The sequence below is a fragment of the Ursus americanus genome, chromosome 4 (assembly GCF_024610735.1).
Source record: "Ursus americanus isolate L20-20 chromosome 4, mUrsAme1.1.p, whole genome shotgun sequence".
NCBI lineage: Eukaryota > Metazoa > Chordata > Mammalia > Carnivora > Ursidae > Ursus > Ursus americanus.
This window is the reverse complement of record NC_142130.1, coordinates 20,517,972-20,544,571: the sequence shown is the minus strand read 5'-3', so window position 1 is coordinate 20,544,571 and position 26,600 is coordinate 20,517,972. Positions and strand designations below refer to the sequence as shown.

Here is a 26,600-nt window from a genome sequence, read left to right as displayed (position 1 = left end):
GGATGAATCTGAAAAGCATTATCCTGAGAGAAAGAAGCTAGACACAGGAGTACATACTGTATGATTATAGTATATGAATTTTTTAAAAATTTAAATTCAATTAGCCAACTTATAGTGCATCATTAGTTTCAGATGTAGTGTTCAGTAATTTATCAGTTGCATATAATACCCAGTGCTCATCATATCACATGCCCTCCTTAATGCCCATCACCCAGTTAGCCCATTCCCCGACCCACCTCCTCTCCAGCGACCCTCAGTTTGTTTCCTAGAATTAAAAGTCTCTCATGGTTTTTCTCCCTCTCTGATGACTTCTCATTCTGTTTTCCCTCCCTTCCCCTATAGTCCTCTGCTTGGTTTCTTATGTTCCGCATATGAGTGAAACCATATGATAATTGTCTTTCTCTGGTTGACTTATTTCATTCAGCATAATACCCTCCAGTTCCATCCATGTCTATGTAAATGGTAAGTATTCATCCTTTCTGATGGCTGGGTAATATTCCATTGTACATATATACCACATATTCTTTATCCATTCATCTGCTGATGGACATCTTGACTTTTTTCTGCAGTTTGGCTATTGTGGACATTGCTGCTATGAATGCTGGGGTGCAGGTGCCCCTTCAGATCACTACATTTGTATCTTTGGGGTAAATCCCCAGTAGCGCAATTACTTGGTCATAGGGTAACTCTATTTTTAACTTCTTGAGGAAACTCCCTACCATTTTCCAGAGTGGCTGTACTAGCTTGCATTCCCACCAACAGTGTGAGAGGGTTCCCCTTTTCCACATCCTCACCAACATTTGTTGTTGTCTGTCTTGTATATGAAGTTTAAAAAAAGGCAAAACTAGTCTTTATTGAAAAATTACTTCAGGGCACCTGGGTGGCTCAGTCGGTTAAGCGTCTGCCTTCGGATCAGGTCGAGTCCCTCATCAGGCTCCCTGTTCAGTGGGGAGCCTGCTTCTCCCTCTGTCCCTCCCCCACTTATACTCTCTCTCTAATAAATAAATAAAATATTTAAAAGAAAAAAAAGAAAAATCACTTCAGTGGTTGTCTGGGGGATAGAAACAAGGGTTGGCTGGGAACGGGCATGAAGTTACTTTCTATAGATGGAAACATTCTATATCTTGAAAAGAGTATGGGTTACGTGGATGTATCCATTTGTCAAAACTCATTAAAATATACACTTCAGATTTGAGTATTTCAATATATGTTAATTTTACCTTCTGCTTAAAAATAAACATTTATTTATTTTTTATAAAAGAGGATTTCCAGTTTCTCCTTAGCCAGTTGCAAGCCTTATTCAAATTTCAGCTTGAATCACACAAATAAAAATTAGAAGTTTATATACAAACATTTATTACTTGTTAAGTATTTCATATTGTGCCCTTTCTTTAAATCTTGGAGCATGACATTACTAAATGAAAACATTAAGCTTGAAGAACCAAGATAAAGTGCATTATGAAAAATCAGCCTCTCTCTGGGCACAGCACAGTTCTGAAAGGTGAGCTCACTTTTCCCCAAATGGTAGTAAGGGCGGAGGTCTTCTTCAGGTCATGACAGCAAAGAACATCCTTCATTTTAGAATCGTGATATTTTACTTGTACCTGGTCTTTAGAAGTAGTTCAGGAAACACCCTACATTTCTTCAGGACTTGAACCTAGATAGGGACTTCGACTGGCTGCAGTGTTAACTCTCTGGATTTTATTCCTCCGCAGTCTAGAGAGGCTGGAAGAGAGGGAGGGGAGGATTGTGGCCTGGAATAAATTTTCTTAAGAGCATCCTTTAAAAAATTCATCCCTGTCTATTATTTAATTTTAAATATCCACTGGCATGATGTATGTCTCATGTTGTGATTCCTCTAAAAAAAGAAAAAAAACTCTGATTCTCATGGACTCTAGGATTTCCCTGTCTATCCCACATCTTCATCCCCCAGTTTCTCTTTGCTTCCAAATGAGAAAGTCCAGTAACTATGGGCCTGTAATCCTGTGAGCACTCACCAATCCAAAGGATAAACTCTCTGCAATGAAATGACCTTGAATGAACTTCAGTGAGATTAGTTAGGAGAAAGGATTAAGCACATTTATGCAAATGCAGTGCTGAGAGGAGTGAAGAGAGAGTAAGGTGGCACCATTTGCTGGGATCCGATGGCCTCCTGCTGTAAGAAGTGTGGGCAGCAAGACCCCATATACTTACCTTACACCTCCGTGCGGATCACAGAGGCAGAGATGAGGGCTTACCACCATTTCCTGGAAAGTTGCACCAGGCTAGAATATATGGCAAAACAAGGTATTGTGAGAGCAACAATGCCTTTCTTTTATGTATGTTTTGTTTTTCATCCTCATTCTCAGTGGAATAATGGTTTAATTAACAAATTTTACATTAAGAAAATTTATTTGCAATACTGTTTCAACTTTACTAAGGAGTTTGAAAGGGCTTTTTAAAAAGCATTAATCAGCTATTAACAATATTACAGATGGTAATTTATTGAAAAATTCAAATTAAAAAGATGACCAAATATCTGAAAAAATCAGATTGTAGGATGGAATGTATAAATATGAATCCATTTTAAAAGCATATGTCTATACATAAATATATGTGTATGGACTATTATACACCAATGAGATAACTGTTTCATTTGGGGTGAAGGAGTGATAAGGAATTTTATTTTTCTTATTTTTGTTGTGTGTTTTTATTTTTAAAAATAACCAACATATTGCTTTCGTAAAATGAAAATAAGAATCCAGATAATGAAACTCATGTTCCTGAAGAAAAATGTTAAGTCTGAAAAAAGTGTTAAATCTGAAATGCTAAGACTTCATTTTTAAACATATGAACTAATAACAGACTGGTGGTTTAAGAGTACAAAAAAGAAAAACACTTCCCTTCAGTGGGCTGGATGAGAAGGAAGAGCATTTCTAAGTATGGCTTACATGCATTTGGGAGCCAGTAAGACACATGCTCTAAGAGCTGAAGCCAGCTACTTGTTTCTAAGGCTGCTTCTTTTATGGATTGGTTTTTCGTTATTACCACATCCCCCCCTTTTTTTTTTGCCTTGGAAATGTTTATAATATGTTCATTACCCTTGGATCACAGACTAGAAAAGTGATTGAACAACTGTCTTTGTCTCTCTTTATTGCTCTTTACTTATATTTGGAACCTATTTCTTGAAGAGAGGGGAATTCCTAAATAGAGAAGTGTGCTTTATCGTTGTTACAGTATAGTTTCTGAATTCATGCTTATAGTATGTATCATGTACTTATATAGGATATAATACATATACTATCTTATCAAAGGCAAGGGGTACTATGTATTTGCTATTTAAGAAAGAACAACTTGTTTTTTTTTTTGTTTTGTTTTGTTTTTAAAGATTTTATTTATTTATTTGGCAGAGAGAGAGACAGCCAGTGAGAGAGGGAACACTAGCAGGGGGAGTGGGAGAGGAAGAAGCAGGCTCCCAGCGGAGGAGCCCGATGTGGGACTCGATCCCAGGACCCTGGGATCAGGCCCTGAGCCGAAGGCAGACACTTAACAAATGAGCTGCCCAGGCGCCCCAAGAACAACTTGTTAATCAGATTTTGCTTTCCATTCTTAAAGCACATAGACGCTTGCCTGTGTATGTACACAAATCCTACAGGGCTTGAATTCAGGTGTAAATTATTGCCCTAATTTTATTGAAGTTGAATCATAAGGGCTTTACAGTTTTGTTGGTAGTGAGGAGAGGATGTAATTTGAAAGAAGATTATGAAGAATTTCTGAGTTCTAAACCACAGCATTACATACACGTTGTTGCTCTTCTTTCCCCCGCTCACTATAAAAGGTCGTAAGATGTTTGCCTAGATGCTTTAGCTGTCAGTCGTTTTATTCTGTCTGTGACTCAAGATAACAGTGAAAATTTGAACATCTTAACATAGGTTTTGGGAGCGTCTAAGGGGCCTTTCTGCTATTACTGCAATCTTACATTCATCAACATTGTATTTATTCCGTGACTTGTCTGTTCCTAGCTTTTTGTTTGTTTCATGTGGCTGCTGTAACAAATGACCACAGCCTTGATGGATGAAAACAGCAGAAACTTACTTTCTCATAGATCTAGAGGCCAGAAGTCCAAAATCAAGGTGCAGGTCTCGAGAGGCTCTTGGGGAAATTTATTTTCTCAGCTCTTCAGGATCTGGTGGCTCCAGGCCTGTGTTGGCTTGTGACTGCAGCATGCCAGTGTTGGCCTCCATCTTCACATGGTCTTGTCCTCTGTTTCCCTTTCTCTCTCTCTCTCTTTTAAAATTTATTTTTGGGGGGGGCAGAGACAGAATCTCCAGCAGGCTCCCCAGTGAGTGTGGAGCCCTGTGGGACTCTATCCCACAACCCTGAGATCATGACCTGAGCCAAAATCAAGAGTCGGATACTCAACCGACTGAGCCACCCAGGTGCCCCGTTTCCCTCTTATAAGAATACAGATGATTGCATTCTGGGCCCACCCAGATAATTCAAAATAGGCTCTCCCTCTCAAGAGCCTTAACTTAGTCACATCTGCAAGGACCTTTTTTCCACCTAAGGCAATGTTCACAGGCACTAGGATTAGGACAGGGCCTTATCTTCTGGAAGGGGGGAGGGGCACTCTCCAGCCTGCTCTTCATATTTTAGGAAGCTAAACCCTTTATCAACTATATATGCTGTACATTTTCCAATTTGGTGCTATTTTTTTTTTAGTTTGTTCAAGGTATATTTGCCCTGCCAAAGTGGTTTTTAAATTAACTTTATCAGTCTTTTCTTACTGGTGTTTCTGCCATACTTTGAAAGGCTGTTCTGATTCCAGTATTATAAAAATGTTCTCCTACATTTTCTCCTAGTATTTTTATGGTTTCATTATCTAATCTGGCTGGAGTTTATTCTTTTGGCAAGAAGTGAAAATATGGATACACTTAAACATTTTCACAATAATAAAATAAACTTACATAGCACCTGCCATATACCAGGAATTTTTCTTAAGTTCTCTAGCTGTATTAACTCAATTCTTACAACAATTAGATCAGGTGTGTGTATTATAATTTACCCCATTTTCAGATCAAGAACTTAAGGCACAGGGACATCAAGCAACTTGCTTGAGATTAGTCTGCTGTACGTGGTAGAGCCAAGATTTGAACCTAGGCATTGTGGCATCAGAGGTGATGTTCTTTTTTTTTTTTTTTTTTAAGATTTTATTTATTTATTTGACAGAGAGACAGCCAGTGAGAGAGGGAACACAGCAGGGGGAGTGTGAGAGGAAGAAGCAGGCTCCTAGCTGAGGAGCCTGATGTGCGGCTCCATCCCAGAACGCCGGGATCATGCCCTGAGCCGAAGGCAGACGCTTAACGACTGCACCACCCAGGCGCCCCCAGAGGTGATGTTCTTAATCACCATAATTGATGTCCTTTTGTGACCAGCAGATTGACCCAACACTAACCTGTTGAATAATCTCCCTCTGGCCCCATGTGAAATGCCACTTTTATCATATATTACATGTTTTTTAATATTTTGATCTAATTCTAATCTCTGTTTTACTCCTGAGTCCTTCTGAACTCAACTTCTATCAGACTTATTTCATAGTGAAGGAGAAAGGTCAACTAAGGGGAGTTTATGAGCAGAATATCAATGCAAACCACCAACGCATGCAGTAACCTGGGTGTTTGTGAGAAATCTGTTGTAGTATCCTTGAGATCATAGCTCAAAGGACTGAATGATCAATTTAATTAGCTTCTGTTGAATCTCTTATACACAAACTGCTTTCACATGTTATTTTAATTAAGTTAGGCAGTGTGTGTAAAGCATGTAGCCCAGTGTCCAGTAGGCAGTAATTGTTCAATAAATGATAGTATTTTTTTTTAAAGATTTTATTTATTTATTTGACAGAGAGAGAGAGACAGCCAGTGAGAGAGGGAACACAAGCAGGGGGAGTGGGAGAGGAAGAAGCAGGCTCCCAGCAGAGGAGCCTGATGCGGGGCTCGATCCCAGAACGACAGGATCACGCCCTGAGCCGAAGGCAGACGCTTAAGGATTGAGCCACCCAGGTGCCCCCAATAAATGATAGTATTAATCCTCACAGTGGCTCTCCAAGGAAATAATAATAATTATTATTCATTCCCATTTTACAGAGGGAGACCCCGAAGATAGAGGGGCTGGTTAGTGGCAGAGCTCAGATGCAAGTCCAGTTCTTTTCATTCTGTTTCCATACCTGCATGAATGAATGAATGAATGAGTCAATCAAGAGAGGAAGGAAGGAATGTTTGCCAGATCTTCCAGGACTTTTTCTTAAACAAAAATAAAGTTGTTTATCCATCATATTGCTAAAATGTCTAAAATCCTACCATTTTGATTCCTTTGTGTTAAGATATTTTTTTCTCTAGCGGCTTTAGAAACAAAGTGGTAGACACTTTTGGAAGAATGCTGCGTTAAATGATTATTACCCATATCAGGTCTTCTCATCTTATACCATATTATATTGTTTTGCCCAAGGCACTGCTTCCAGACCCTAAACTTGTACTGAATCCTGGGCTAGAGTGGGCCAAGAATGAGAGGGCCTAGGCATGAAGGAGCCCACGTTGAGCTGCGGGCAGGCTTGAGGTGGAGGTGTGCAGGAAGGAGAGGTAAGCAGGTTCTCAAGCCAGGGCTGGCTTGTTTCCCAGGATGCTGACCTCGCAATCAGCACAGAAGGAAAAGTTTACGCCATCTAGGCCTCCGTTTTTAGAACACTTTGAACACGTAGAGATGATTATTTTTATTGAATAATAAGAGAAGCAGACAGCAAACAACCCGAATAAAACCTTATTTTTTTAAATTTCTTGAGCTGCATTCTCATAAGCAATAGGAAAGGACCAAGAATAATCTCAGGCTTTGTTTTTTTTTCTTTTTAACAATTTTTTTTATTATGTTATGTTAGTCACCATACAGGCTTTGGAATCAACGTTGTGCTTGCTTCTTTGTCAAGTCAAGCAGCATCAGGAGAGCTTGTTAGAAATGCTCCGCCCTAGGCCTACTAAATCAGAATCTGCATTTGAAAACCCATGTGATTTATATATCCATTACAATTTGAGAAGCACTGCTGGGGGCGGGGTATTGATTAAAATGCAGGTGGGGCATTTGAAATCCAGTGTTATAACGGGAGAGCCTTATGGGAAGGAGGGATTAAATAATTTCAGAGATTCTCTCAGTTTTCTGCAGGGTCTTGATTGCTTTTTATTCAGAATATCCCAGGCAGCAGAGCTCAGTTTCACCTGTCCTGGAGTTATGAAGGGCTACAGGGGAATGTCATCTCCAGCTCTTGTTGCTAAGGCAACTCATTGCACAGAAATGTCTACCTCTGCAGTTGTTGGCTCATACAAGGATCCAATGTGAAATGTCAGCAGAAATTAAGGAGCTTTAAAAAAATGTATCAACTACGTCTGTAAAGGAAAGAAGGAGAAAAGGGATTTGGATAAGTATTAACAGAAATGCTATGCTTAGTAATATCTTACCAGTTCTCAAAGCAGTTTTAAATAGGCATTGCAGAGCCTGGGACAAGAGTACAAACCGAGGCCCACATGCCACGGTTAAATAAAATATGTTTTATCTTCCTATCCACCTTACAAACATACTCTCACAAGAACAAAATTAAAATATGTGTAAAGCTCTGGTTTTTATATGAGTAAAAACCAGAAAATAGCAAGGATGACAAAATTGAATTATTGCATGTGTCTGAGTGTTGTGTTGATGGGCCTGTGAAATTTGGGTGTGTAATAAAGATATCTGTAATCTGTAGGTCATTAATCCATAATATATATATTTTTTCTTGCCTTCATGTCAACAAAAGCACTTGTTATAATTGAGATTTTTACATAATTTGAGCTCTGTTGAGAGTGATCTAAAGTCAATGTACTCTAAGTGAAGTGTTGTAATTGCGTTCAAGGAATTCACATTTTGAATATATGTATTTGCATCGTGAATTGGAAGGAAGAAAGAAGGCTGGTGCTTGGTAGTACCCAGCATGAGATCTCATCATATAAGAATCTACAGCATTCATGCCATGTGAGAGGAAGGATTTGACATGATAATTAATTTGCCTCTTCTCTTACCTAAGCACTTCCACTGCTCCCGTCCTCCCAGCGCTCAGAAGCAGTGTCTGTCTCTGATACCAGCAATGGCACAGCCCACAAACCGGCATAGCACTGGATGCAGTCGCCTTTTCTTTTGAGGATAAAGACCAAGAGATGTGGCGAAGTACTTCCCTGGGGCTCCAGGGGTGTTAACAGAGTAGATGTATAGGGCTGCAGTGTGCTCTGCCAGGCCAGAGCACCGGATCACGAGTGACAGAGCCTCCCGGGTGGTCTTTAACATATGTATTTATGGGAGGGAGGGCTGTGATATGTGGAGCTTTTGAAAGTGTGGGGCCTGGACCAGGGGTCACAAGGAAACTTTTGGGGGTGATGGAAATGTCCCATATCTTGATCTGTCTGATGGTTACATGAGTGTATATATTTATCAGAATTCATCAAACATACACTTAAGATCCGTGCATTGTACTGCATGTAAATTATACTTCAATAAAGTCTTATTAGCACGAAAAATAAAGGCTACCAGAGCATAGTTTTCTCTATGTAAGCTAAAGGGGGTAACCACAATATGATTCCATTACTCTAACACAACTATTTCAAGTATTCTTTTCTCATATGCCTGCACACATATGCACAAATACACCACGTGCTTTCTTCTTTCTCTTTTAACTCATCTACAATCCCACCTCACATATGGTTTTTATGTCCTTGATATGATATCTTAAATCTTTTTCTATGGAGATGGTCTTCATAATTATATAATGATTGCTTTCATTTTTTCACTCTTTTTTAAAAAAAGATTTTATTTATTTGAGAGAGAGAGAAAGAGAGCACAGAGAGAGGAGGAAGCAGACTCCCTGCTGAGCAGAGAGCCCAGTGCAGGACTCGATTCCAGGACCCTGAGATCATGACCTGAGCCAAACGCAGATGCTTAACCGACTGAGCCACCCAGGCGCCCCTCATTTTTTCACTCTTATAAATAATACTTCAGTCTACCTTCTTATGTATAAAGTTTTTATTTTACTATTTTATTGGCATAAATTTCCAGGTATAGGATGAATAGGAAAAGGATTATGAAGATTTGAATGACTGTGTATTGAAGCTCTGTATTGTACTGGTTAAGATGTTGGGCTTTGGAGTTCAGAATGAGATGGATTTAAATCCTGGCTCTGCTTAACCTTGGATGAGCTACTGCAGATCTAGTTCAATATTGCTCTTAGTGTTGTTTTGAGGATTACATGAGATGCTGCATATAAGGGGTTTGGTATGTAACTATACAATAATCATTGGATAAAATATTGTGAAACTACTTTCTAGAAGGGTTCTACCAACTTCGCTCCCCAAGGTTACTAGTTTTTCACGTACTAGTTTTTCAACAAAATCCCAGCATTGGATGATAGAATCTCAGTTATTTTATGGATGAATGAGATATTCTCTTACTGTTTTAATTGCATTATTTGACTAATAGGAAGTTGGACATTTTTCAGTGTTCTTGCTTTTAAAATTCTAAATTTCTCTTTTAAAAAAATTCTTCCACCTGCTTTTCAATTGCCTTTTATTCATTGTTAAATTTACGGACGAGACTTTAATGCTGTCTTATGGTTCCGGTCAAGCATTGCTATAGCGCAGGGCCAGGTAAAAGAAGGAAAAATGAGTTTGTGTTATTTCTGACCTGGCCAATAAAGAGGAGTAAAACAGCATGTCTTCATGAGGTGGCTTTTCATACCAGTCCGGCAACTGATTTCTCTGAGCTTCTAGTCCATACGTGTCTTCCTGGCAGTCAAGTCTGGTCTAGTTGAGGGGGTGAGAGGGCGGAGTGGGCCAGAGGAGGGTCATTTTAGTGCAAGGGTGCATTCCTTTACTGTCATTATCCAACTCATTAAATGAGTTAATCTGTGAGGTGTGCGGTCAGGGCTGGCTCACAGCTGGTGCTGGGTAGTGTTAGTAACAGAGAGGCGTACTGCGCAGAGGCTGGGCCAGGGGATCCTGGGCCCATTCCTGGTCCAGCTGGGTGGCAGACTCTTCCATTTTTCCTGTTCTCCAGATTCCCTAGGCAAAGTAGAAATGGGGCAGGGTCTGTCAAACTTGGGGCTGCCTTCCCTCTTCAGTCCAGACCAAACTTTGTTTCCCTAACTTACTTACTTACTTAGCGATTTGGTTCTTTTTTTCTTCAGACCATACTTGAATCTTTTAAATCCCAGTGTGACTGAAATGTCAGAACAGCCAGAGTGGGAGGCTAAGGGTTTCGCTGCCTTTTATTCCTGACCAGTTGTAACAGGCAGACTGCAAATAGCTGTTATCAGCAGTTCCCTGCTTTCAGCTGTGAGGACAGCTGCAATCAGTGGGAAAGGTCCTAAAGCAGAGCCTGCATTGCTCTCTCAGACTGGGTGGGGGACAATGCAGGGGTGTTGCTTGCTGCCTTCCCAAGTTGAGCTTCCATGGGATGTGCTAGGCTGTTATTCCACCTCTGAGGAGGCTGTGTTGTACCCTTTGATGCCTTTTGCGTCTCTGGAAATCTGGGTCCAGGGTAGCATATAATTACTCACCTGTATATGTATCAGGAGTAGAAAAGGGACAAATATTCCCCTGATCTATTTGTAACTTTGCCAAGGGTACAAATTGTGTTGAAATTGAATTATCACTTCCCCTGGCCTGATGTGGGTTGAAAGAGGCAAGTTTCTCCCTAATCCATCACATCAAAAGTAGCAAGCAGAAATCAGGAAGCCGCCACACAGGACCAAGGGGCCAGGCAGAGCGTAGCAGGCACTGCTACTTCGGTGGGTCGTCACTGGTCATGCCCAACTGTTTCTGGAGAAGGAAAAGCCATTTTACAACAGAGGACACTGAGGATCAGAGCATTCTTGCTCTGGTTGTCTAGCTAGGACTTGGCAGAAATGGCCCTTCTCATGCAGGGCTATCTGGGTTCTTTCCCATTGCAGAAAAAGGTGCTCCTTTAGAGCAAAGAGCTCCTGCCCATCTTTCCCTACCCCATCTAGACAGGAGTGGATAGTGAGGCTTACCAGCAGTAGGGCTGGTCTTTGTGTCTCTTTTGGTCAGAGTATGAATGTGGCCTGTTTGGGGCTGAACTGAGCTTGCCCCTCTTCCAGCAGGCCCACAGATACCAGGCGTCACTAAAAACTCGGTGTGTCTGAGGTCATCTCCATGCTCTGGATCAGCACTGAGTCTAAGAAACCCACATGATCTGTTGTAGCTGGCCAGGTGGGGTCATGAGGTTCCTTTGCTGGGATATCTTCAAGGACAACTCTTTCACTCCCTGGCAGGGGGCCAAGCTTTCTCAGCAAAGGCAAACCAGCTCATTGCTATTCTTGAAAAACGAATTATACATCATCATCCTGTTCATTTGGTAACCCCAGGTGGGAAAGGTCTCTGTTGGAAGGCAGGGCAGACCTTCACAGATTCCCATGACGAGAGACGTTAGTTATCCTCTCAGGAGTGGTAGAGACAGTGCTGCTGAAGACCAAGGGTCTGGGAACCTACTGTGGGAGGCCAAGATTTGTCCCTAGAGTCGGGTGATCCCAGGCTGACCCTGCACAGACCCTGGCTGACCCTGGCTCCATGCTTAAATTATATGACCCCAGGCAAGGTCAGAATCTCTCTGGGCCTCCCTTTCTTCACTTAAAAAATGAGGTGGGTCGGGGGATGGTTTGCTTAACTCACTTCTTTTGTCCATTTTCAGATCTTACCTATTTAAAATGTCTAAAGGACACCTCAAATATTGAGGTACAATAATAATAAATTGCATCTCATGATCTTGGTTTTTCTTTGGGGATGTTATCTCTTAAATATGCTCTCTCAGGTATGAAAATATAATAATCCAGCTCTATTTTTGAGTATACCATTTTCTCGGACTAGTGGGAGATTATATTCTGAAAAAGTCTTCAGTTATGTAACTCCTGTTCCTGTTTAAATTCTCTATGTTGGTGTCCATTTATAATTTATATTTTATTATGAAAAATTTGAAACATATACAAAAGAATTATATAATGAAATCCCATGGACCCACCAACCAGCTTTAACAATTATTCATATTTGTCAATCTTATTTCATCCCTTCCTTCCCCTGTCTCATACATTTTTGGCAGGGGAGAGGGAGTCCTTGAGCATTTTTAAGCAGATCTCAGACTTAGTATCATTTTACTGTTAAATACTTTAGTTTGTGTATAAAACCAAGACGGCCCTCCCTTTTTGTCAAATATAACTACAGTGTCATTGTTGTTCCCACTACAGTTAACAACGGTGAAATGAGGTTTAGTGAATTTTTAGTGAATTCAGTGTAGAAAGAGGAAGGAGGGATAAAAGAGCTCTGGCCTGGGTTTACCTGCTTTCTTCCAGAGAAAGTGGTAGAATTCATTGAGAAGGCTCTTAGTGTATATATATATATATATATATATATATATATATATATATATATATATATATTTACCTACTTACTTATTTATTTTTAAAAATTTTATTTATTTATTCATGAGAGACAGACTGAAAGGCAGAGGGAGAAGCAGACTCCCCACTGAGCAATGAGCCAGATGCAGGACTCAATCCCAGGACCCTGGGATCATGACCTGAGCTGGGGGCAGTCTTTGACTGAGCCACCCAGGCACCCGAGAAGGGTCTTAGCATTTAAACCAGCACTTGCCCCAGCCCTGACAAGAGTTTCAGGGAGCACCTGGGTGGCTCAGTCGGTTAAGCGTCCCACTCTTGGTTTTGGCTCAGGTCATGCTCTCAGGGTCCTGAGATTGAGCCCTGGTCAGCTTTGCACTCAGTGAGAGTCTGCTTGAAATTTTTCCTCCTCCCTCTGCTCCTCCCCCTGCTCGTGTGCATGCACTCTTTCTTTCTCTCTCTCAAATAAATACATAAATAAATAAAATCTTTAAAAAAAAAGACTTTCAGAAAACAAATATGGGAAAGGCCTTTTGAGACCAAGGGATATAACTGGTATTTACTGAGTATCTGCTGTGTCCATCCCCATATACATCATCTCCTTTAACCTTCAGACTAAAGCGGAAAAGTAGAAACCTAGGCTCCGGGAGGAGCTCCCAAAACATAACCTTCCGACTGGTTAACGTTACAATCTCATACCATTACCGTGACTTCAGACTGAATTGATGGGAGATTCCTATTGAGCATGAATGTACAAGACTATTTGGCTCGTGCCTTAATCTTACCTGATGTTTAACTGCTATAGAAACAATAACCAGTTCATTTTTTGAGATTCTCTGGGAAATGATTAAATGAGGATAATAATGTATCAGGCAGTGAGAGTGTGAATATGCTTTCCTCTTTCTAGCCCAGGCTAAGGATTTCCATTCAGTTTTCTCCCCTCTCTAATCCCCTTCCCCCAAATGGATAGAATGCAAATCATAGGGCTTACAAATCACTCTCAGAGTAAGAGGACATTTGTAGTTTTGTGCTCAAAAGATTTGAATTTTTGCCTTGGAAGCCTGTAATTTTTTATTCAGTACGGGGTATTTTTAATGAGCAAAATGGAGAAGTGTCTCCTTAAACATGCTTGGCAGTGGGAAGAGGCCCCTTGAAGTATCTGGAAGGAGAAGAAAGGTAATTAAGGAGGGAGGCAAAAAGGAAGGAATGAGGGAGGGAAGGAAACAAAAAGCAAAGAACCTTCATAAATCTCAGATAGATATCATGACCCAGCCTGAGACGAGCTCTGGTCACTTAGATTGTGTTTAAGATGTCCTGCTGACCTAAAGGAGTAGGCGGGTCCCTGAGTACCTGCCTTGGTAATGAGACCATCCCAGCAGCTATACTGTACAGCTACTGAAGCTTAAGCTTCCGGGCCCCTTCCTTGCACTGACCCTCCCTAAAACCTTGGGAGAGGGTCTAGAAACGGGCTCCTGTGCTCATGGGTATAAGCTTCAAACCACACAAAACCCAGATCCATTCCTGCATCTCAGGAATAGAATTCTCAAGAGAATAATGTGCCTATAACCATATCTAGATAAGTCCCAGATTTCCCTAGTAGTGAAGCTTCCCTTTCTTCCTCTCCCCCCCATCCCGCTACCTTTTAAATTCTCTTTGTGATTTACATGAGTTTAACCTAATTTGTATTTCATTTGTGCAGATGAAATTATGCAGCAGGAAATCAGGCCCTTGGTGGCAGTGGATATAATTGAACAGCTTCACAGACAGTTTGCCATTCTCTCAGGTAAGGGGCAATTAATTTGTATTTTAGATTTTGTTGCGAGGATCTTGTTGGGAAGGGCCCAGCCTCTTGAACCTTGATGAACAGTGTACCCAAGTCTTAGTCGTCCCTTCAGCCTCTCCCAGAGCTTCAATGAACAGCTGGAGGAGGGTCAGATCTCATAGATGTCATTCCTATTGCTGTTGGGTACAATTTGATCTTCCTTAAGGGAGTACATTTCTTTGGGGTTGTAAAGAACAGAGCTAAAAAGATTTTGAGGAAGGAAAAGGAAATTACTAATATCAGCTGGCACCATGATGTTCCTCCTCCGTTCATGTTGGAGGTTTTTCCAAGATCTAACCTTAAAAGAGTTTGGTTTTAAGGGTTCATGAGCATTGGTTAGGTTATTTGTTCTCTGAGAGATTTGTCTTTTACTCTTAGCTCTTATGGACCTAATTTTAATGCATTAATTTCCATTCAGTATTTGGGAGTAAAGAGAGGCTAATGTTCATAAAAGGCTAGAAATTTTCTGAGCCTAGGCACAACCTAAGAAGTTGTCATTACCAGAATACTCTTTCTTACTCGCTTAGCGAATGGTGACATGACTTTGATTACTGAAACTGGAGGTACATACTAAACCCTAAATTACAGTTAGACCTGTCTTAGAAGCATGTGTGAGATTAATTGTCCTTAGCACACGTCATAGAGGAATAAGGGGGCAAGTTACCCTCCTCATCTGAAAAAAACAACAAAGCTACCTTAGTTCCATCACAGAGAGACTATGAAGTTGGTATGAATTTAACCCTACAACATGGGATATAAAAAAAGCCGCATTTCTTTCCTTCCTCTAAGTCATATTTAATCTGCTCCCAAGTCCTTATCCTTCTGAGTTTGTGGGAAATGCAATCTGTTATTGGGATACCACTCCCCATCCCAGAGTTGTACCCAGGTCGGGACATCTTACACAATCCAGACATTCTGGAGAATTCTCTGGTCTTTCCTCCACACTGGGCACTGCTCATATAGTCATTGAAGGCTCTCATTTTTCTTATTTCTACCTGTATTTTTTTAAAAATTATTTACTTATTTGAGAGAGAGAGCAGAGCATGAGAGAGAGAGAGAGCATGAAGGGAGGGGCATAAGGAGAGGGAGAAGCAGACTCCCTGCTGAGCAGGGAGCCCTACGTGGGGTTGGATCCCAGGACCCTGGGATCATGACCTGAGCTGAAGGCAGCTCCTTAATCCACTGAGCCACCCAGGCGTCCCTATTTCTACCTGTATTGTTCAGAACAGAAACTGTAGTATAATAGGAGCTCAGCTCAAAATTATCCAAGTCCTGCTGGTCTGTCCTGTGAGGACTGCCCCTCACATGCCCGGCCTAGGCACCTCAGTCTTGGCCCCCATGGGAGTGCCTAACTAGCCTCCTGAACGTGCAGTCTCACAGCTTCTCACGGAGAGGCTGGGACTCTGTACAACGAAAGGCAGGACGGGGACTGCCCTCTGGGTTTCTGGCAACTGCTGCTGAGGCCTTATACCACAGAAGGCTGCAAGGCCTGGAATGGATGATGGGTGAGGTGGAGTTCATTTCTGTATCCTTACACCAAAAGTTGGATGCCCCAGCACAGGATTCTGGCCTATATAATGGCTCATCTGGGGAAGGAGAATTAATTTATGCATTAAGTGATCCAAAGTTATCTCTTTTGAGTATCACTGAGGCGTTTCTCTCTATTCTTATTTCTCAGAGGTGGTAAATAGGTACCACACAGCCCTAGTTATGGATTTAGGTTCTGCTGTTGGCCAGCTGCATCTCCTTGGGCACCTTAGTTCTCTAAGCCTCACTTTCCTCATTTGTGTAATGAATGGGTGTGATCATCCTAATTTTGAGGATCAAAGACGTAGTGTATGAAAAATGCTTAGCTTTGCAACTACCAACCACATGACTTTTTCCCCCGATATATCGTAATCCCATAAAAACGTTTATTTTAGGATTATATTACAAAAAGTACTTTTCAGCGTGATACAGTTTGTATAACGAACCAAAGACATGCTCCCAGTTGAAATGACAACTAAGTCAGTAATAGAGATAATTGCTGCTCTTTAATGGAGAACACAGAACTATAGGAACACACACTGGACCAGAGAGGACACCTCTGCGTTAGGAAAATCACTTTGACCGTGGTAAAGACACTCCTTTCATTTTTGAACTTCTTTTCTCATCTCGTGGCCTCAAGTTTGCCCTTCTTAGGAGAGCGAAGCATGGATTAGCTGTGGTAGTGTTTGCAACACTGCAAGTCTCGAATATCAGTAGCTCTGGGGTTCTCTGAGTCAGCACTTTCTTGGAATTACTAGGCCTTTTCGTCCTTACCTGAAGCGGCAGCAGATGTCAGTAAGGAGACCGTGGTGGGTCCCTGTGTCTCTGTGGTTGTAAAATGGAAATCTCCATGCTTAGGTTTTTTCCCATCATTGTGGCAACCCAGCTATGGCCTCTGGTCTGGGCTACGGCAGTTTTCCGTTTCCTGATTCAGGCAAGCAGGGTGAGGATATCAGGGTGAGGGTATTCCAGCTGCAGACTTTTCTACAGATTCCCCTGAGCTCTGGAAAGAGCCAGAGGCCCTGTCCACCAGGAACGCTGGGAAGGACAGGATGGAGCCTTTTTCTCAGTGAGGCCCCAGTGGCCTGGCCTGCTGTGCTCTGAGTGTGCTCCCATGGCTGGTGGGAGAGATGGCTGACCCAGCTTTGTGGCCAGATGGTTGGGGGTCAATGGATGGTCAAGTCCGTGAGCAGGGGCCACGAGCAGGAACTGGATAGTGACCAGGGCTGGGCCTCTGGTGGCTCTGATGTTGAAAGACAACTGGCATGTTCCCAGTGAACTTGGGATATTTCTAAATTTAGGGCTTAGCTAGGAAACAAGAGAATATAAGTAGGTTAGTGTGGTGGAAACACTCTAGGCTTTGGTCTCAGACGATTCTGTGTTCACATTCCAACACAATTAGTATGTCTCTGTGAGCCTCAGGTTTCTCGTCGATAAAGTGGGTTGTTTTAAGGAAAGTGCTTTGCATAGTATCTGACTATAAAAGCGCTTAGTCCATAGGACCATAGGACTTGTTTGTTTGTTTTCTAAGCCACATAACAAGAAGTCCAAAAGTAGAAATTCCTTGTATTAGATCAGTGGCTCAAAGACATTAAGGGTGCATCTTTGTGATTCTCTTGTTTTTTTGAAGTCTTAATGTTAGTGTGGTTGATAAGAACAGATACCAAGTCTGTGTCCAAAGCAGGAAGAAGGTGAAGGAGCAATACTGGCTGCTTCTGTTCTTCCTGCCTTAAGAACAGAAACTTTCCGAGAAGCTCTTGGTAGACTTCTGCTTATGTGTCCTCCTGGAACAGTGTCATGTAGACATTTCTACCAGCAAGGGAGTCAGAAAAGGCAAATATTTAGCTTTTAAATGGCTATGGTAGGAGGTGGTCAGGAGAGAGGGGGTTGGTTATAAATTAGCATTTATCTGTACCTTTCCTCTAATTAAAAGGAATTATCCTTTTCTTTTTCTTTTAACGGTGATTTCCCCCCTTGGAATAATTGTCTAAAGTTCCCCCCCTCTCTCACACAACACTTTTAGAAGTAATTAATAATGAGGGTGTAAAATACTCAGGCTTGTGGAGTCCACAGTGTTTCCCCTCAGAAAGTGGGAAATTCTCACTGAAACAAAGGAGAATGTCAAATTAAGGAACTGACCAGATTCAAAACTTCTATCTAAATCAGAGATGGGGTTAGTATCCAGGAAATGAGAACCAATACAAGAAGGTGTGGAGAGCTGTATGGTTTAACAGAGATATACTGTGACCCACATTTGTACTTTTAAGTTTTGTAGTAACCATACTAAAGAAACAAGGACGAACACATGAAATTAATTTTAATAGCATTTTTATTTAACCCAATACATCTATAATATTATTCCAACACATCACCAATACTTAAAATTATTGTTGAGATACTTTACATTTTTTTGTGTTAAGCCTTGGAAGTTTAGTTTGTATTTCACATTGATAGCACGTCTCAATTTGGACTGGTTATATTGCAGGTGCTCAACAGCCACATATGTCTAGTAGCTATTGTATTGAGTAGTGTAGACTATGGAAATGGTTTGCAGTCAGGTTGGATTGAAATCCTTTTTTTTTTTTTTTAAATAACAAATGATTTGTATTGCCCTCCACTATCCTGAATTGAAATTTATGGATACCATAACCAGTATTATTTAGGGGGGGCTGAACAGCCGTACCAAATAGACTCCAAAGTGTATAGTAGTTCAAACAAACACAACAGAAATTTAGTTGTTTCTCTTGGGGCATTCTAGCATGTACGTTCATGGTCAGCAGATGACTTTTCTCCATCTTCATCCCACGTGAAGGTTCCTTCCACTTTATGGCTCATGTTACTGTTATCCACTTTGTGGCCATCTTATTACCTCTATACAGAAAGCAGACAGGGAAAAGAGAGCATACCGCTTCTTAAAAGCCTCAGCTCAGCAACAGCATACAGCACATACCATTGACTTGAACCTGGATCACTTATATGGATACACTTAGTATCGTGGGAAGCTAGCAAATGTAGTTTAGTTGTGTGCTCACAGAGGGTGACTAGCTACCCCCTATTTATGCATATGCTGAAAAAAAGAAAATGTAAAGGAGAGCAGTAAAGGAGAAATAAAAGGAAAGTAAGAGTAGTAAAATAGTGTGTATTTCAATATGTATTTCTAGCTATACTAGAAAAAGTAATAAAGTAGTCAGATGCTTGGAGTCACCATGAATGTGATAGCTGCAAATGCGGGGGTGCGGTGTGGGTGATCAGACCCCCTGAGTGGTCTTACTGTAGTGATTTTCTGAAAGAGTAAACAATTCTTGATATAGTTCTGAACAAAGTTGATAAATTCTGAACAAAGTAAAGTATTATCTTCTTTCAATTTATAGGGTAGTTGCATTCCTGAAAAATTCAGTATATATTTAAATCATTTAAAAATAATTTCTGATTTGCGACACCATGGGTGTCGAGGGCATTATGCTAAGTGAAATAAGCCAGACAAGGAAAGGCAAATACTTTACCATTAGTTGTATGGGGAATCTAAAAAAAAAACAAACTCACAGAAACAGAGATAAAGATTGGTGGTTGCCAGAGGCAGGGTGGGTGCGGGAAATGGAAGAAAGTGGTCAAAAGTACAAACTTCCAGTTACAAGATAAATACGTTCTGGGGATGTAATGTACAGTGTGATGACTGTAGTTAACAGTACCACCTTGTGTCTTTGAAAATTGCTAAGAGATTAGATCTAAAGAGTTTGTAAAGTGATTTGTGAGGTGATGTTAATTAAACTTATTGTGATCATTTTACAATATATACATATATCGAATCATTATATATATATATACCTTAAACTAATATCATGTTAAATATCAATTATATCTCAATAAAATGGAAAAATATTTAAAAACCCTTTATTATTATGTATAAAACAGTTAGAATGTGTAGGATCTGATCACTATAAATGGAATTTTCACTTGTATTGAGTTTCTGTTAAGATATTCAAAAACCACACAGGAAGTGGGACAATTCTTTATTATGTAGGATAGATTATTCGTTATCCCAGGCCCTGAGATTTCTAAAGTGCCTCCCAGGAAGTGGTATTACCATTTTCCCAGCTAAAATTAGTTTTTTGGGGGGAGAGAAAAGAAAAATGGATTTTAGAAGACAAATAGCAGTTAGCTGCCTCACTCTCTCTTTCATTGTTGGTCTTCACCCTCTTGCTGTAGGATTTCCTGGTGTTCTAAATTCTCCTCTATAGGACAGGAGTTTGTGCCAGCCAACACCCAGATCCTCATGGATCTTATGTATCCCAAGAACTTACTTCTGTTTTCTGCAGTAAACCTAGTCCTCTTCCATTTAATGAACAGGTAAAAATTATACCAGAGTCCTGAAATTTATTTAAGTCATCATTTTACTTAACTTCGAGGTAGTTTGGTTTTCTTCATTTTCCTTGAATAGGACTTGCTTGGTATACTTTCATCCTTTTGCATTTCCATGTTTTCTCACAAGGTGGCACCAAATGCCTTGCTGTGGGTTGTCAATGCCTGTATGGAGGCTTAGCTTTGTCTCCCTGGGGCTTCTGTCCCTTACAGTTAATGTTCAACAGCAGGTGGTGTCCCCAGTTAACCTTGGGTCTCTCTGGTGTTCAGTACTGGTATTAACCGAGATATAAGAACACTCCACCTATCTTTCTCCACTTAGGTGTGAAGAGCTTTAATTTATAATTAACAATAAAAGGCAAAATCATTAAATAATATAATCCTATCTTAATGAATATTTTAGGGTGTTTTGAGTCCTTGAAATGTTTTAGCCATTTTTTTGGCAAATATTGGTTATGCAATTAGTACAGTGTTATAATGCATCTAATTTTAGCCTTACTAGAGATGTAAATTCTCTTAATTTGCATTTATCTAAGACTTTCTATGGCTATAAAACTGCAAAGAGGAAGAATATGAGGTGAAAGCTGAGAGTATCCCGATTTAAGTTGTTTTCAGTCAATATAATGAGGCGGCTTAATCACCATGTCAAAGTTTGACAGGCATTCTAATCTGCAGGTGACTTTCTTTAAAATTTAAAATAAACATGCAGAGTTAATAAAGAGATACTTCCTGAGAAGAATGACTAGTCATCCAGACAGGTAGCACGGTTTCATTCCATAGTGTTTGGTCTCTGAGAACCTAACCCCACATTAACAGTACCTAGAAGAGACTGGTGTAGAAAACCACAAGGCTGTCTTACTCTTTACGTGATACAAATACTCATGTCTGCCTGACAGCACATTTTTGCTCTGGAAACAAATTTACATGGAAAGTTAGAGTATAAACAGAAGATGCTTATCAGGTGTGGACTTAGAGCAGCAGAGTGGATTGGATGATCTGAATGGTGGTGTCATCAGGTAGACTGTTGACATGGCCTAGATTCTCATGATGGTGGGCCAGGCCCCTCTCTCCTTAGGATAGCATTGAGAGTCATGGCCTGCCTTTGCTTCTCTGAGTCTCCCTTTTCTGTAATTTCTTCATTGATCCCACACCCTCATTAATCACACAATTCTCACTAAACCACACCCTGCCCTACCTCTTTCATTAGATGTGTAACGCATGCAGTCATTTGTAGTTGGCTTCACTTGGGAGCCTTTATTTTTCTTATAGTTTTCCTCCATGGGCATAACCTGGAAGGTGCTCCCAGCAATTCAGCTCTTACCCCATTGGCTAAGGCATAGGTTCCCCAGCTTTCTCAGTTCTTGGTGCCTTAGTTTTTTAGTCTCAGATAGATATCTCAGTCTATCTTAGTATTTCCACAGCCCTTCTTGGCCAAAAGCAATACCTAACAGTTAAAACAATTCAGTAAGTCTCTATATCCTTAGAACTTAGTAGCCATTTGAAAACAACAACAACAAGAACAACATGTAGAAATTGAAAGAAAAAGTCGTGTTTAAATTGCATTCTTAGGTAAGTACAGTAATCTCAAACCTTGGAAGGAGACTGGACATCACCCCCCTCATTTCCTGTTCTACATTATTTTTCATATTGCGCTTGCTTTTTCTCTCAACAGTCACCAAAAACCCAGCTTCACAAAGATGCAATGCCTTTCAAAAGAATATAGTGCAATTTAATGTTGGAATTGTGAACTACCTCAAGCTCGTAGCACACATAGTGTCCTATAGATGCCAACTATTGCTGTTTCCCTCAAAAATTTAAAATATTCATGGTGCTTATGCAAGTTCACCATGGTTCTCTGGGTACCTGGGACACAGTTTGGGAACCTCGGGGCTAGAACTCAGTCCCATAGCTGCATCTAGCTGCAAGGAGATGAGGAAATGGAATCTATTCAATTTAATCTAGTGACTTCTGCTCTGATAAATTAAATATTTAAATATTAATTTTATATTTCCATTTTCACAGTGATGTCTTATATCCCTGTTGGTAAGTTATTGAAGGGCAGATGATTATTTCCTCCTTGTAATAATTATAACCATAATAATGATCACTATTTATTGAACACTTACATGTAATAAGCACTCTACTAAGGTGCTTTTCATGTATGTTCTCAATCCTCACAATACCTTTTGAGGTAGGTGTGGGTATTATTCCTGTGATACATAGATAGATAGATAGATAGATAGATAGATAGATAGATGGATAGATATATGGACACTGCTATTTAGATCAAGTATCTTGCATAAAATCACATAGAAATCAAATGGCAAAGCAGGATTTGAACCAGGATGTCTGATTTTATTTTTTTATTTTTATTTTTAAAAATTTATTTATTTATTTGAGAGCGAGCACAAGCTGGGGGAGTGGTAGAGGGAGAGGGGAAGCAGACTCCTGCTGATCAGGGAGCCTGATGTGGGGCTCAATTCCAGGACTCTGGGATTATAACCTGAGCCGGAGGTAGATGCTTAACCTACTGAGCCACCCAGGCTCTCCTGGGCTGCCTGATTTTAGAATGAACTCTCTTAACCACCATGCTCTTTTACCTTTGATATTTACTGACTATAAAAATGAAGAACAATATTATACATTCGTGTTGACATTATTTTACTGTTCCACCTATGCTAAAATAATTAAATGAATACTACCTTTTATACAGTAACTATCTTCAAAGGATTTAAGAATTGAATTCCCACAACATCACTTGAGCAAACATGAAGGAGAAGAGACTTGTTCAAAATAGTTCTGTTTCGGGGCGCCTGGGTGGCTCAGTCGTTAAGCATCTGCCTTCGGCTCAGGGCGTGATCCAAGGGTCCTGGGAAGAAGCCTGCTTCTTCCTCTCCCACTCCCCCTGCTTGTGTTCCCTCTCTCACTGGCTGTCTCTCTCTCTGTCAAATAAATAAATAAAATCTTTAAAAAAAAATAGTTCTGTGTCTACCTTCCCACATTCTAGTCTGAAATAATACAGGGAGAAAAGGGGGAGGCCAGTATCTATATCCCAACTTGATATTCATTAAAGTCCCTTACCTGCAGGATGCGACACGAAGACATTTTGTTAACATCTTGACCACCCATTTTTGTTGCAGGAGGCCGAGGGAAAGACGGTGCCCCCATCATCACTTTTCCAGAGTTTGTGGGGTTTAAACACCTCCTAGAGGAAGACTTTCTGAATGTCATGACCTACCTGACTAGCATCCCCAGGTGAGCTGAACACAGCATTTGCTGCCTTCCCAGTCACTGGCTTTATTCTGAATTTCCCATGTGGCAGGGCTTGGTTGAGATGGAATCTTCCCTGAGCATGGCTCACGCTAGTATGTAGCTTGGCCAATTTCTCCTATTTATCCATCACAGACAAGGGATGGGGGAAGAGTCTAGAAAATAGTGATAAGTGAGTGTCCATTTTGACCCTGGTGTATACATAGGAGGTACTTAATAAACATTGTTTGAATGAAACATTGAATAGCTAATGCTGACTTTGTGCTTTTCAGGTTCATTGCTCAGGATTCAGGTGATTCTGGCTTCCTGGGGCCTGTCATCTGGGACACATGGCCCTTGTTAAAGGAGGTCAAGCCATTTTAGGAGTTAATTTAGTTTATCTCCCCTAAATAAGCAATTTAGAGGCAGATTTTATACCTGTCCTATTCAGATGGTGAAACTAAGTCAGAGAGCAAGGAAGCAAAGGCCGGGAATAAAAACTGTGCTTACAGCTGAGACCTTGACAGAGATGTTTTTGGCATCTGCTGTTTCTACTCTCCCTAACCCGGGCCTCATACCTAGTAAATATCCAGGCCTCCTAGGGGTAGAGTGTGCGAAACAGAGTTCATATTGGTGACAACCATTTCACAGACAGAGATTGAGCTGGGAGTGGGGTCCAGACCCAACTCTTAATGTGGTGTCCACTCTCCAGCCAGGAAAGGCCCTGCCCTCCATGGGGTTATAGTGCTTAAGACATCCTCTCTGACTTAACTGCCATGAGGTTAGGCCATGTGTGTGCTCCTTAGCTTGCTTTCTGTCTGCCTCATGTGATTTCGAGGTCAATACCAGCTTTGTGATTGAAAGGCCACCTGGTGTTTCATCCCACCTGTGGAGATCAGGCGGTTGAGTTGTTTGCTTTAACCAAACCCACTCTAAAAGATTTTTTTGGTTTTTGTGTTTGCTTGTTACCATTCTTATTTCTTCAGAGAAGGCTATGGATTTTTATTATTATTATTATTATTATTATTATTATTATTTTTAATGTACTCCTTCGAAGTTTAGTGCTTAAATTTGCTTCCTTTCTTCCTTTGGTCCCTAGATATGGCATGTATTACACAGACATGTGAGGATTTGGGGTTTTATTGGTTTGAAGGATGGTTGTTTATGTCTCTGTGCTGAGCTCAAGTGGTTCTCTCTTCTGAGCATCTTTCCCACCCTTCTTGATCTGGCTAACTTCTTCATGTTCATCAGCCCTCAGTCTGATCTCATTTCTTCAAGGGCTCCTTCCCTGACTTCAGTTCTGCTCTCAGAGACTCCTAATTTCCATAGACTCCTGAGCTTACCCCTTATATAACACCATAGTATACGGAAATTATTTCTGCATTTCGCATTAGACTGAACAACTCGAGTAGGGGCCAGTGCTTTTGTTTTGTTTTGTTTTCTTTTATCTCTACCCAAGCACAGTGCCCAGCACATAGTAGGTTCTCAAGAAGTATTATTGGTGGAATTTCCAGTTCTGATATAATTCATTTCCATCGATGAGTATTTGTTACAGAGTGAGGAGGAGGCTGCTGACAGAGTCGAGAGGGGAACTCCAGTCCTCCTGCCTTTACCTCCCTGGTTTATAGGGGTTGAACTTGGTCTCCCTCTTTGGCTCATTTGCGTTCTAAAACAATGACCCATCAGTTTAGCGACTTCTCCTTCCAGGGGAAGCAGCAAAGGAAGGGGGTAAGCGGGCAACAGGTAGACATGGCCCCCCCATTCTCATTATGTTTGTTTTAAACTCACCGTCTAATTTTACTGAATCCCCGGATGCAGTCATGTGCTAAACAAAATAGGTGGTTTTCATCTTGTACTTGCAGCATTTTCTGAGTCACACTGAGGAGCATACATGGAGTGCCATCTGGGCCAGTATAGAGAGAAGCATTGAGGGGTGGGACCCCTATCTCCCACATGTAGAAGAGGAGATAAGACAAAATCAGGGACTAACGTTTTGGCCTGGTGTCTTTTTTCTGCTCTATGTTCCTTATATAATTCCTTGTAAATAACGAGTTTTCCCCTTTCCTAGAATGCTGTTTGTTTCTTGAGAAAGAATAGCTGTCTGACCAGTTAGTCTCCTTTCCTCTTCCTGGCATTTGCTCATACCCTACTTGCTGCCCCACCCCTATTTCTTTCAACATAAAACAGAGACAATGGGTAAGAAGGCCCAAAATGGGAATTTGACCTGAATCTTACTGTCCAGGTTCCATTTCAGGTTCCAAAGAATGTAACTACCCTTGTTTCTTTTATGATTCCTACTTAACCACCATATGCATCTTTCTAAATCTTACAGTGGTTACCAGGCAACAGAGCCCTTCCCAGGTTGCAAAATGTTTTATAGGCAGTTGGCAGAGGACTCATGACACAGAACAAGGAAGAACTGATGCCCTTGAAGAGGAGGATGGCAGGTTACCCAGGGTAGGGCAAGGATACCTCTGTGCCTGAAATTAACAAGGAGCTCTCACTGTGGCTAGGTCGGGTGAGTGCAGAAAGCTTCTCACGGCAGCTCATTCTTCACCAGATCTTTGCTACGTGCCAACAGTGTGGATGGTGCTGTTAGGTGCTATAGAGGACCGATGAGGCCATAACACAGTATCTTCAACTTCAAGAAGCTCGTCACAGGACTCTGTTGTCACGATATTTTGTGAAATATGCAAACAAAGTGCTAAAGAAGATCAGAAAAGAGAAAAGTCACTTCAGACAGGAAAAACAAGGACAGCTTTAGGAGCGAATAGCCTTGAAAGATAGGTAAGATTTCCACGGGTAGATATGGAAGGGTGACATTCCAGAGAGAGAAAAGAGGGTGGTGTTTAACAGCTTTGGACACAGCCCCAGTCTGGAATGAAATCCACATTCTACTGCTCACTAGCTGTGTGATTTTGGGCAAAACATTTGGCTTCTATTTCCAACACCCCCTGAATTTTGAAGTTTTAAATAGAGTATGTTTGAGGAATTATAGACCATGCAGGTTGATCAGAACAGAGTGAGGCTCCTTTTCAGCTAGTAGTGAGAAATGAGAGCTGGAAAGACATCTGGAAACAGACTGGGCAGGCCTTTTCCACCAAGTTAAGGAGTTTAGACATAGTGAGCAGGAAGAGGCTGTTGGAGGTTTTGAGGAGGAGAATGACAACCAGATCAATCTGGTGGTGG

At 40.9% G+C, this 26,600-nt stretch overlaps 1 protein-coding gene across 8 annotated transcripts in view; it reads left to right on the top strand.

Moving 5' to 3' along the window:
• MCF2L2 (MCF.2 cell line derived transforming sequence-like 2) overlaps window positions 1-26,600 on the top strand; it is a 248,979-nt gene that overhangs the window by 17,273 nt on the left and 205,106 nt on the right. For 7 of the 8 annotated variants that reach the window (XM_087861435.1, XM_087861430.1, XM_087861434.1 and 4 more), the window contains exons 2-3: window positions 14,154-14,237; window positions 23,303-23,417. In XM_087861435.1, coding sequence (XP_087717561.1) covers window positions 14,154-14,237; window positions 23,303-23,417 — 199 coding nt within the window. The other variant, XM_087861436.1, reaches the window with a different exon arrangement.